Here is a 12937-nt window from a genome sequence, read left to right on the forward strand (position 1 = left end):
GATCGCGCCATTGCACCCCAGCCTGGGTAACATGAGTGAAACTACGTTTAAAAAAAAAAAAAAAAAAAAAAAAGAATGCGGACTTTCAAACTTATGCTTCATTGTTCTTTTCATTGTAATATGTAATTCATAAGACAAAGCTAAAGTACAGGAAACTACTGCTATTATTCCTGTTTTTCAATAACATACCTATAGAAAAACTTTGTAATGAAATGATTTTTTCCAAGACCACACATACGTTATTAATGAGCCTCCTGTGACTCAGAACTGGGTTGCTCTCACTTTGGCAAACCCATAAAGAACAGCTTAAAATGTTTTCTAAAAAACTCAGATATTTCCAAGCCAAAACTGAAGTGTGATCAGGAAGATTAAAAATATTAAAGATATAAAAAGCCCCTTACTTTCTTATTTTATCTAGAATATAAACCCAATCTATTGGGTCTAAATTTATCTTCTGCTCCTTGACTAACCTTCCCATTCACACTGCCTCACTCTCAGATATCCAAACAATCTGCAAAACAAAAATCTAAATGGCTCAATGTTTCACATAGGTTTTGATACTAGGCAAAGATCAAGACCTAATAGCCCCCTATTTTAGCATTTGGCATTTCACTAAACAAAACAAATAAAGTACCAGTGGAAGAAGTGGAGACCTCGAATGGCATGAGCAGGGGAGTAAGAAAATTAAGTCCAGTCTCTTCAGTGCAGGAACCCAAAAACTCATTAATAAGCATAAGTAACAAAGACTATTAAAACACTTAGGAAGCCTCAATGCTAGGATATAACCTCTGAAATATCAAAATCCTACTGGTCAGGCTTCTCAGCTTTATAGAACGCTGCCCTCTATAGGTTAACAGGAGAAAAACAAGTTAGTCAATTCAAATAAATATTCTTATAGTTTCAATACGTTAACAGTTTTATAGTATAGGAGAACATAACTTCCTCGCCCACTAAAAATAGGTAATTAGGGTATGTGAAAGACAATTACCATCATGCTTATTTCCAAACAGCAAGGGGTCCCGAGTAGCTGGAACTACAGGCACCTGCCACCATGCCTGGCTAATTTTTTTTGTGTTTTTATTTATTTTTTTTTTTGAGACGGAGTTTTGCAATTTTTGCCGAGGCTGGAGTGCAATGTGCGATCTTGGCTCACTGCAACCTCTGCTTTCAGTGTTTAAGTGAACCTGCCTCAGTCTCCTGAGTAGCTGGGATAACAGGTGCACACCACAACACCCAGCTAATTTTGTATATTTAATAGAGATGGGGTTTCACCATGTTGGCCAGGCTGGTCTTGAACTCCTGACCTCCAGTAATCCACCCACCTCAGTCTCCCAAAGTGCTAGAATTATAGGCACGAGCCACCACGCCTGGGCTTTCTTTGTATTTTTAGTAGAGACGGGGTTTTACCATGTTAGTCAGGCTGGTCTCGAACTCCTGGTCTCAGGTGATCCGCCCACCTCGGCCTCCCAAAGTGCTGGGATTATAGGTGTTAGCCACTGCGCCCAGCCCTAAAACGTTTTTTTAAAAAGTCTTGGGCTAGGCCAGGCACAGTGGCTCATGCCTATAATCCCAGCACTTTGGGAGGCCAAGGCGGGTGGATCACAAGGTCAAGAGATCGAGACCACCCTGGTCAACATGGTGAAACCCCATCTCTACTAAAAATACAAAAAAATTAGCTGGGCATGGTGGCACATGCCTGTAGTCCCAGCTACTCGGGAGGCTGAGGCAGGAGAGCTGCTTGAACACAGGAGGTGGAGGTTGCGGTGAGCTAAGATCGCACCATTGCACTCCAGCCTGGGTAACAAGAGCGAAACTCCATCTCCAGATAAAAAATAAAAGTCTTGGGCTGGGCACAGTGGCTCACGCCTGTAATGCCAGCGCTTTGGGAGGCCGAGGCAGGCGGATCACCTAAGGTCGGGAGTTTGAGACCTGTCTGACCAACATGGAGAAACCCTGTCTCTACTGAAAATACAAATACATTAAGAGGACTTAGACATGTCCATCAATCACAATGTTTAAATCAAATTTGAACAGTGATTGAATAGTTGATAATATTAAAAATTATTGCTAATTTTTAGGTGTGAAAATATGCTATCATGGTATATATTTTTATGTAAGGAATACTTATATATTTTTAAAAAAGAGTTAGTTTTGAATCCTTCCACAGTCTTTCATATTAAAGGTGCTCCCTCAATGACTTTATATTGAATAAAAAGAGTTGTCTGGGGTACACCTTATTTTCACTCTCAAACTATGCTAGTTTTACACGTGGTACTAACAAAAGGTCACTGATTTAGTAATTACCCTGAGGATCAGAACCCAAAATTTTTCTTTCTTTTTTTTTTTTTTGGAGACAGGGTCTCACTTTGTCACCCAGGCTGGAGTACAATGGTACGATCTTGGCTCACTGCAGCCTCAACTTCCGGGCTTGAGCAATCCTCCTGCCTCAGCGCCCAAAAGAGCTAGGACTACAGGTAGGCACCACCACACCTGGCAAATTTTTATATTTTTACTAGAGGTGGGGTTTCACCATATTGCCCAGGCTAGTCTTGAACTCCTGGACTCAAGTGATCAGCCCACCTTGGCCCCCCAAAGTGCTAGGATTATAAGCATGAGTCACCATGCCTGGCCAGAATCTACAATTTCATGTGTTGGATGTCAACTATAAATATTCCTTTTAAAACCAAATGTCCTGGCCCAGTGGCTCATGTCTATAATCCCAGCACTTTGGGAGGCCGAGGTGGGCAGATCACGTGAGGTTGGGAGTTCAAGACCAGCCTGACCAACATGGAGAAACCCCATCTCTACTAAAAATACAAAATTAGCCAGGCATGGTGGCACATGCCTGTAATCCCAGCTACTCAGGAGGCTGAGGCAGGAGAACTGCTTGAACCCACGAGGCGGAGGTTGCAGTGAGCCAAGGTCATGTCATTGCACTCCAGCCTGGGCAACAAAAGCAAAATAAATAAATAAATAAAATAAAAATTAACAATAATGATTTGAGATAAAATTGCCCAAACTGCCAATATATCACACACAGATTCAAAAGTGCTAAATAGCAAACTGATGATTCAAAAAGTGGTCCCAGCGATGACACGATGTTCATAAAAAATCTAGATAAAATTGCTTTATGAATTTAAAAATTGAAAAAAGTAATTATTTCTTTTTTTTTTTTTTTTTTTTGAGATGGAGTTTCGCTCGTTACCCAGGCTGGAGTGCAATGGCGCGATCTTGGCTCACTACAACCTCCGCCTCCTGGATTCAGGCAATTCTCCTGCCTCAGCCTCCTGAGTGGCTGGGATTACAGGCACGTGCCACCATGCCCAGCTAATTTTTTGTATTTTTAGTAGAGATGAGGTTTCACCATGTTGACCAGGATGGTCTCGATCTCTTGACCTCGTGATCCACCCACCTCAGCCTCCCAAAGTGCTGGGATTACAGGCTTGAGCCACCGCGCCTGGCCTAAAAGTAATTATTTCTAAATTAGATTTTATTTATGTAATTTAAAACATAAATTATTAACTATTTTAAGAACATCCCTGGTGGTCTAGTGGTTAGGATTTGGCAAAAAAAGAAAAAAAAAAACTATTTTAAGAACATATTTGACTATTTTTGCTACATTCTTAAAAGTTTATATAACTGGCAAAAAGATTTTCTTCTCAGTATTCTCATCAGAAAAGTGGGGAATTCCCTTATATTTGGTATCATTTCACATTGGTTTTTCGTATTCCCAAAGACTGAGTTAGAACTAGTGTTCCAAATTTGCAAAGAACCAAGTTGATATACCAGAAAAACCAAATGACTGGGGGTAAGAAAATCTATATTCTAGTTTTGTTCTTCTATTTGCCATCTGTCAGACCTCCAGTTACTCAACCTCTCTTAACCTCGTTTGTTTTCCTATAAAATGCAGCATTATCCAATGACCTTACAAGCTAATATGAGGGCCTAATGACTCTAATGAAACTGTACTTCTGGCAAACCAGTGTAGAAGAAAAAAAAAGAAGAAACTGTACTTCAGAAGTACTATACAACTTGTAGTACATATATTCATGATGCAAAACAGTATCATTAGTAATAATAAACATGCATCTCATGAAAAAAATGTATGTTACTTCAAGGCAATGGATCTTCCCCACCTTCCTCCCTTTTATTTATTTATTTATTTAAAAAAAAATACAAACAGGGTTTCGCCATGTTGCCCAGGCTAGTCTCAAACTCCTGGGCTCAAGTGATCCACACAGCTCAGCCTCTCGAAGTGCTGGGATTACAAGCGTCAGCCATGGCACCTGGACAAGGCAATGAATCTTTGCCTTTGTCAATATTTTTATATTCTAATAATGAATACTGACTCTCCCCCCAAAATTTTACATATAGTTTCAGGGAATCCATCGATCCTCTAGAGAAGTTATTCTCAAATGGCCCATAGAAAATCCCCTCCTGGCTAAGCAGATCATCTGAGGTCAGGAGTTCGAGACCAGCCCGGCCAACATGGTGAAATCCTGTCTCTACTAAAAATGCAAAAAATTAGCCAGGCGTAGTGGCAGGCGCCTGTAATTGCAGCTCCTCAGCAGGCTGAGGCAGTAGAATGGCTTGAACCCAGGAGTGGGAGGTTGCAGTGAGTAGAGGTCACGCCTTTGCACTCCAGCCTGGGGGACAAAAGCGAGACTTCATCTCAAAAAAAAAAAAGAATCGAAAAGAAGAAAATCCCCTCAAGCAACTAGAAATGTTATTAACAAATGAATAAATGGGAGCATATTGTAAAGGTATCCCTGTAGAGCCTCCTATCCCTAAAAAGTTGAGAATCATAGCTCTAGGAAGTTATGGTCCTCTATGTTAGAATCTTATGAGGTTTTGAAGGAATAAGACAAATCAAATGCACATCTAAAGAAAGAACAGCTCAGACCAAAATTTCAGGCCTATATAAACATGCTGCATTTAATAGAAAGTCCATATCTAATAATAAACCTGTTAGAAACAATGTTTACAGGCTGAAGGATAGTTCTTAGATTTCCAACCCGAGTAGCTGAAACTACAGGCACAGGCCAGTGCCACCAAGCTTGGCTAATTTTTCTATTTTTAATAGAGATGGGGTTTTGTCATGTTGGCCAGGCTGGTCTCCAACTCCTGGGCTCAAGTCATCTTCGTGCCTCGGCTTCCCAAAGTGTTGGGATTACAGAAGTGAGCCACTGCACCCAGCCCATCCACTTTACTGATGAGCATGTTCAAAGGCTAATTACAGGTATTGGTAATTTCCATTTTTGCAATGTTATAATAATTGAGTAATTATTTATTGAACACCTACTATACATACAACATGCTCTCTGAAAATTAAGATGACACAAACTAGTATTCTGTCCACAAGGAGCTTAATAAGGGTAAGACACAAACACAAATAACTGTAATACGAGGCAGAATGTGTTAAGTAACATAAGACAGTCACTGATAAAAGTGCTGTGGAAATTCAAAGAGATTACTTCCAGCTGGTAAGGTCAGAGATGACTTGATAGATCCTAGCACTTTGGGAGCCGGGGTGGGCGGATCACCTGAGGTCAAGGAGTTAGCAGAGCATGGTGGTATGCGCCTGTGGAGAGGCTGAGGTGTGAGGATTGCTTGAACCTGGGAGGCGGAGGTTGCAGTGAGCCAAGATCGCACCATGGCACTCCAGCCTGGGCTACAGAGTGAGACCCTGTCTCAAAAAAAAAAAAAAGAAGAAGAAGAAGAAACAGCATTTAAATAATGCTTTGATGAATTCCAGGATTTGTGTGTTTTGAGACAGGGTCCGGCTCTGTTGCCCAAGCTGTAGTGCAGCGGCATGATCTCAAGTCACTGCAGCCTCAACCTTCTGGGCTCAAGTGATTCTCCCACCTCAGCCTCCCAGGCATCTGAGACTACAGGCACATGCTACTATGCCTGGCTAATTTTTGTACTTTTCTGTAGAGATAGAGTTTTGGCATGTTGCCCAGGCTGCTCTCAAACACCTGACCTCAAGTGATCTGCCCACCTCAGCCTTCCAAAGTGCTGGGATTACAGGCACGAACTACCACAAAATTCCGGGATTTCAGTATGTCAAGATGAAGAAAGCAGTAGAGAAAGCAGTAGAGTAAAATCATAGGTCTCTCTTTGACTCATTTCATTATCCAGATACAAACAAAACAAGGCTTCCAAAGTAGGACCAGAGTTCCCCATACTAAGTATAGCATAAATCTCAAAACACCCAGGACACCACAAATCACAGATTCCAGGCAGTTGACACAGGGCTCTATGTGTCAGCTACTAACATGGCTAGAAGGTATGGTCACCTCTAAACATGATAAATTTATCCTATCATAAATTAACATTTTTCTTCTTGGAAGTCTTTGAAATAATAAACCTCTTCACATCAATGTTTACTGGTTTAACAATTATTAAAATATAGCATATACTAAAAAGTAAGTTAACAATTTTCCCTATTGAATTTCGAGCTGATTTTCTTTGAGGAAGAATTAATAAATATGGTTTTCTACAAAGTTGTTGTTTGTTTTTTAACATTTTTGGAAAAAAAATTTCAGATTTAAAGGAATTTGCAAGAGCCCTTGATTGTCTTACAGATGTGAAAACTGAGGTCCCATAAATTAGATAATTTCTCCAGGACTGTTAAAAAAAAAAATTCCCCCATTAAGTTGAGCTTTGTCAAACAACTTTTCTCTTCATAATTCTTACATGGCTTGAGTATACTATCTTCAAACTAAATAACAACTCTTTCCTACACAGGCAACTACATGAATTGTTAAGTGTCTGAAGTAAAAAAAAAAAACCTGGAGAATTAGGTTTCTGTTCTGTCTCTGCCACTAATTATGTGACCTTGGATAAGTCACTTAATTGATTATTGAAATATCCCTAAAGTAGGAGGTCAGTTTATGTGAAATCCAAAGTGCTCTGTGTCTTTAAGGTTCTATAAGTCCAAGCATTTGAAAATTAGTGACAGAAAAAAAAAAACAAAAAAACTAGATAAGACAAGCTACAGTGGCCGAAAATGTCCAATACTTCCATTTTATACCCATTGCTCCAGTGGAAATATTGTTCCACTTTGGAACAATATTTCATAGTAATATTAAGCTGCCTGCACGACCTGCACATGAACTTAAAGTATAATAAATAAATTTTTAAAAACTAAGCTGCTAGAAAGCAAATTGTCTAACCACAACAAATTGTGTGTGCAAGAGAGGTACAAGAATAACAGGTGGTATAATAATTTAGCATAAATATGCACAGCTCTCTAAAAAAAAAAGTCAAGTTCTTTCTTGAACCTCTAAATACTTCAGGATTCTTCACTTCCTCACCAGCCTGGCCAACAAGGTGAAACCATATCTCTACTAAAAATACAAAAATTAGCCAGGCTTGGTGGCACATAACTATAATCCCAGCTACTCAGGAGACTGAGGCAGGAGAATCACTTAAACCCAGCGGAGGTTGCAGGGAGCCAAGATAGTGCCACTGCACTCCAGCCTGGGTGACAGAGAAAGACTCTGTCTCAAAAAAAAAAAAAAAAAAAAAAAAAAAAAAAAAAAAGGATACAACAGAATATAATAGCTGTGCTGCTGCTGTATCACACATGAAAAAAAGGGGCTGGGTGCGGTGGCTCACACCTGTAATCCCCCCACTTTGGGAGGCTGAGGCTGGGGGGATCATGAAGTCAAGAGATTGAGACCATCCTGGTAAACATGGTGAAACCCCAACTCCATTAAAAATACAAAAAATAGATGGGTGTGGTGGTACACACCTGTAGTCCCAGCTATTTGGGAGGCTGAAGCAGAAGAATTGCTTGAACTTGAGAGGCAGAGGTTGCAGTAAGCTGAGATCGATCATGCCACTGCACTCCAGCCTGGCAACAGAGCGAGACTCCATCTCAAAAAAAAAAAAAAGAAAGAAAGAAAAAAGGAAAACTAAGCAATAATAAACTCCTAATTGGGACCTGTTATTGCCATGTAGGATTTCAGTTTCTCCTGCATCACGTGTAGATTAACCACACAAACCCAAATCTAGCTTTCTTATAACTAATGACTTTTGGGACTTAAACTTACTGTAATCATTTATATTTAATGTGACCACTAGTCTTTTTTTTTTTTTTAGATGAAATCTCGCTCTGTCACTCAGTCTGGAGTGCAGTGGCCTGATTTGGGCTCACTGCAACCTCGGCTTCCTGGGTTCAAGCAACTCTCCTGCCTCAGCTCCCCGAGTATCTGGGACTACAGGTACGTGCCACCATGCCCAGCTAATTTTTGTATTTTTAGTACAGACAGGGTTCCACCATATTGGCCAGGGTGGTCTTGAATTTCTGACCTCGTGATCTGCCTGCCTCAGCCTCCCAAAATGCTGGGATAACAGGCATGAGCCACCATGCCTGGCCAGTGACCACTGATCTTTTTATATTTTCCAAGAATATACTTCTGTGGGTATCTGGATCATGCTAAGTCCCAAATAATTAAGAAATATGTGACACAGCTGTATGTATATGTACACATGTCAAAATAGCAAAGTTAAATTTTATATATATCATCTAGGGTTTTACCATCCCTCAGTTATCAATGAATTAAAAATACTAAGTTCTAAGACCTCTGTCTATTCTTGGGAACAGACAAAAAGAACAAAATTTTACAGATAAGCAAAGATTTTACAGATGGAGGTGCCATTATGAGGCTTAACATGAAGTTTATCCAAATGTAAAGTAAGAAAAAGAACTGACTATAATGATACCTGACAAACGTTAAGAAAGTTAAAACATGGCCAGGCACAATGGCTCACACCTGTAATCTCAGCACTTTGGAAGGCTGAGGTGGGTGGGTTGCTAGAGCTCAGGAGTTTGAGAACAGCCTGGGCAACATGGCAAAACTCCATCTCTACAAAAAATACAAAAATTAGCTGGGTGTGGTGACACACACCTGTAGTCTCAGCTACTTGGGGGGCTGAGGCAAGAGAACTGCTCAAGCCCAGGCAGTCGAGGTAGAGTGAGCCATGTCCATGCCACTGCACTCCAGCCTAGGTGACAGAGAAAGACCCCTTCTCTAAAAATAAAAAATAAAAAATAAAAAATCAGAACATGTTCTCATCAATTTGCAGAATACAAAAAAAAGATCAAATCAAGGCCCTCCCACCTACAGTCCCAGCTACTTTGGAGATGGAGGTGGGAAGACTGCTTGAGGCTAGGCGTTCCAGGCCACAGTGCACTATGATAGCTCCTGTGAATAGCCACTGCCCTCCAGTCTGGGCAACATACTGAGACCCTGTCTCTTAAAAAAAATAAATCAAAAGATGCCTTTCTTTGTACTTTATTTTACAATGAAGTCATGAGAAGGCATTTGTTTTTGCATTTGTTCACTTATTTATCTATTGAAATTTTGCAGTTTAAGGCATTCTGAACTTCAATAACTAAAGCCAAAGGGAATTTCTTTTTTAAAAGTCAATGTTTATGTACTGATATCTGCAACTTACTTTTTCATGTATTTTTTTTATAATGGAGAGAGGGATGGATGGATGATGAGACGCATAATAAAAATATAGTGAAATGAGGCTGGCGCAGTGGCTCATGCCTATAATCCCAGCACTTTGGGAGGCCGAGGCAGGCGGATAACAAGGTCAAGAGATGGAGACCATCTTGGTCAACATGGTGAAACCCCATCTCAACTAAAATACAAAAATTAGCTGGGCGTGGTGCTGCGTGCCTGTGGTCCCAGCTATTTGGGAGGCTAAGGCAGGAGAATTGCTTGAACCCGAGAGGCGGAGGTTGCAGTGAGCCAAGATCATGCCACTGCACTGTAGCCTTGCGCCTGATGAGAGTGAGACTCTGTCTCAAAAAAAAAAAATATATATATATATATATATACACACACACACACACATATATATATATACACACACACATATATATAGTGAAACTTAGTTACAGAATCTAGATGGTGCTTGTACAGGTATTCACTACAACGTTCTTTCAACTTTTCCAGATGTTTGAAAATTTCATAATGAAATGTTGAGCTAAAATAAACTGCCAGAAGTTTTGATACAACTTTTAGATCAAAATTTCACCCTATCTGGACATTTCTACTGTCCAGGGATCTGTCTGTAAAGGAGCAGGACCCAAAAACCTTACACAAAAATAATACCAATGTCTTAAGATTCTATAGAGCAGAATGTACTAAGATAAACTGCTCTCCAGAGTACACAAATCTGTAGGTATCTGGATCATGCTAAGGCCCAAATAATTCAGCAATATGTGACACAACTGTATGTATATGTACACATGTCAAAATAGCATGCAAAGTTATATTTTATATGTATCACCTAGGGCTTTACCATCCCTCAGTTATCAATGAATTAAAAATACTAAGTTCGAAGCTGGGCACGGTGGCTCACGCCTGTAATCCCAGCACTTTGGGAGGCCAAGGCGGGTGGATCACGAGGTCAAGAGATCGAGACCATCCTGGTCAACATGGTGAAACCCCGTCTCTACTAAAAATACAAAAAATCAGCTGGGCATGGTGGCGCACGCCTGTAATCCCAGCTACTCAGGAGGCTGAGGCAGGAGAATTGTCTGAACCCAGGAGGCGGAGGTTGCGGTGAGCCGAGATCGCGCCATTGCACTCCAGCCTGGGTAACATGAGTGAAACTACGCTTCAAAAAAAAAAAAAAAAAAAAAATACTAAGTTCCAGGAACCTTTTAACAACAAAGATTTTTATAAAGATTATCTAAATTTGGTTTATATAATACAAGACCTTAATTTTACTATTAAAATAATAATATGCTCTAAAATGCACTACTATTGCTTCCAGGGTATAAACAGAAAATGTGTTTATCACTAATAAACTCAGTTTATTAACCAATAATCAAGTACAGAACCTCCTAAAGAAACTGAAAATACAAGTTTTTGTAAATTTTATGTCCAACACAAAAATTTTAGGAGGCAAACCTGTTTGATGCAATTTATATACCTGAGTCTGAGAAAAGCTGCTCAGTGGCTTAAAGCCCAAGCATGAATTTCCCCCATTATCCAAGTTCTCATCTAAAGGGTTGTCTGTAGAACTTAGCAAGATTGGCACCAAATTACATTGTTATCTGTCAGGTACACTGGACGATGTTTTAAATCAAGTTATCTACTGACAAAAGAATAAAAAAGAACAGAACAGAATATCCTTCAAAAGATTAACGGACATAAGGTGCACTGAAAAATAAACTAATAGCTTTTTTGAAACCAAAGAATGTCTACTACTTTATGAATATCCACAAATCACAGTGATGAAGCAAGATTAAGTGATGTCAGCAGTTCTGATTTCCTTCATCCTCAACCACATTAACCTTTCCCATTCCTATAAGAGAATATACAAAGATAATGCATATGAAGGCAAGTAACTGGTCTAAGAGGATAAGCCACCCCTCTCACTTCTCCTCCGGTGAGACATCTGACTACGACATGCGACATACACATTTTACTTCACCTGAACAATAGGTTCCTTGAAGGCAAACCCTGTATTCTCTGGAACTTGCTCACATTTTCCCAGTGCTCTACACAATGTACCCTCAGTCACACTAACAAATGGACACATTGAGTTCTACGGAAGTAGTGGAAGGTTTCAGGGACACTTGGGTCCTACAAATTAGTGTCAGAAGTTACTCCTTTCCGCTCTGTCTCCATTTCCCCCTTCTGAACAAACAAAAGAAATATTTCTGGAGACCAGTGAACTTGAATTTCGAGTATCAATGGCCTAGCAAACACTGGGGGTGGGAGACCAGTTGATTAACAGAAGGACCAGAACCTCCGGAGGCTGGCCCAGCCCGCTGAGCCGAAGCGTCAGGGAACCGGCGGGACAGCATCAGTTCCGAGGCCCGCAGCCCGGGACCCGCACCACCACCACAAAGTTCTCCCAAAGCAAAAACGCCGGGCCGTCTCAGGGACAGGTCCCAGTAGACGAGGGAGTCCAGCTGGTTGGGGGTGGCGGGCAAGCCGGCACGACGACAGATGGACTGGAGTCAGCTCCGTCGGATCCCCAGGAAACCGGGCACAGGAGGCCACACAGCTCCCCGAGCCCCGAGCAAAGCAACCGGCCCTAGATCCTCAGGGCGGGGCCCCTCCGGCCCCGGCACCAGGCCCGCCGACAAGGAGAGACGAGAGTAAGGCTCGGACCCCGGGAGTTCGGGTCTTGGCTCGGATCTTACCATGGTGAGGAGGTGGTGGGGCGCGCCCGCGCTCCGGCTTCACTGCGGATACGGGTAGGGTCTGGTGAAGGGGAGCACCGGCCACTCTGGACCTGCTGCCCCCCTGACAGGAGCCGCTGCTGCTTCGCTTCTTACCAAGATGGCGGCCCTGAGCCACGTCTCCAACCGGAAGCGACGCGGGTCAAAGTGCGGGGGGCGGGGCCGGGGGACTAGGAAAAATTGAGGGTAACGAAGGTGCCCAGGAGGTGTAGGGGGGGCGTTCACCCTCCCCTGTGGAACCTCATATCTCTGCCCTTTCACTGTCATCTCCTTCATTTATTTGTGTCACATCTTACAGTTTATCAAGCCGCTGGCACAGCCACTATTATTTAATATACATTAAATAAGGGACTAGTATCCGGAATATAGAAAGAACTGGTTTTTGTTGTTTTTTTTTTTGAGATGGAGTCTCTGTCGTCCAGGCTGGAGTGCAATGGCGCAATCTCGGCTCACTGCAACCTCCACTTCCTAGGTTCAAGCGATTCTCCTGCCTCAGCCTCCCGAGTAGCTGGCATTATAGGCAGGCACCACCATGCTGGGCTGTTTCTTGTATTTTTAGCAGAGACGGGGTTTCACCATGTTGGCCAGGTTAGTCTCGAACTCCTGACCTCAAGAGATTCGCCCACCTCGGCCTCCCAAAGGGCTGGGATTACAGGCATAAGCCACCGCACCCGACCTAAGAACTCTTATAACTCAGCAATAAAAAGATAAATA

General features: G+C 41.7%; 1 protein-coding gene across 1 annotated transcript in view; it reads right to left on the bottom strand.

Moving 5' to 3' along the window:
* ARCN1 (archain 1) overlaps positions 1–12371 on the bottom strand; it is a 31751-nt gene extending 19380 nt beyond the window's left edge. The window contains exon 1 of the mRNA XM_032285311.1: positions 12185–12371. Coding sequence (XP_032141202.1) covers positions 12185–12187 — 3 coding nt within the window. The 5' untranslated portion in view covers positions 12188–12371. The remainder of the gene's footprint in view (positions 1–12184) is intronic.
* Positions 12372–12937: the final 566 nt, after the last annotated feature.

The sequence above is a fragment of the Sapajus apella genome, unplaced genomic scaffold (assembly GCF_009761245.1).
Source record: "Sapajus apella isolate SASKATOON/1434 unplaced genomic scaffold, GSC_monkey_1.0 scaffold16, whole genome shotgun sequence".
Taxonomy (NCBI): Eukaryota; Metazoa; Chordata; class Mammalia; order Primates; family Cebidae; genus Sapajus; species Sapajus apella.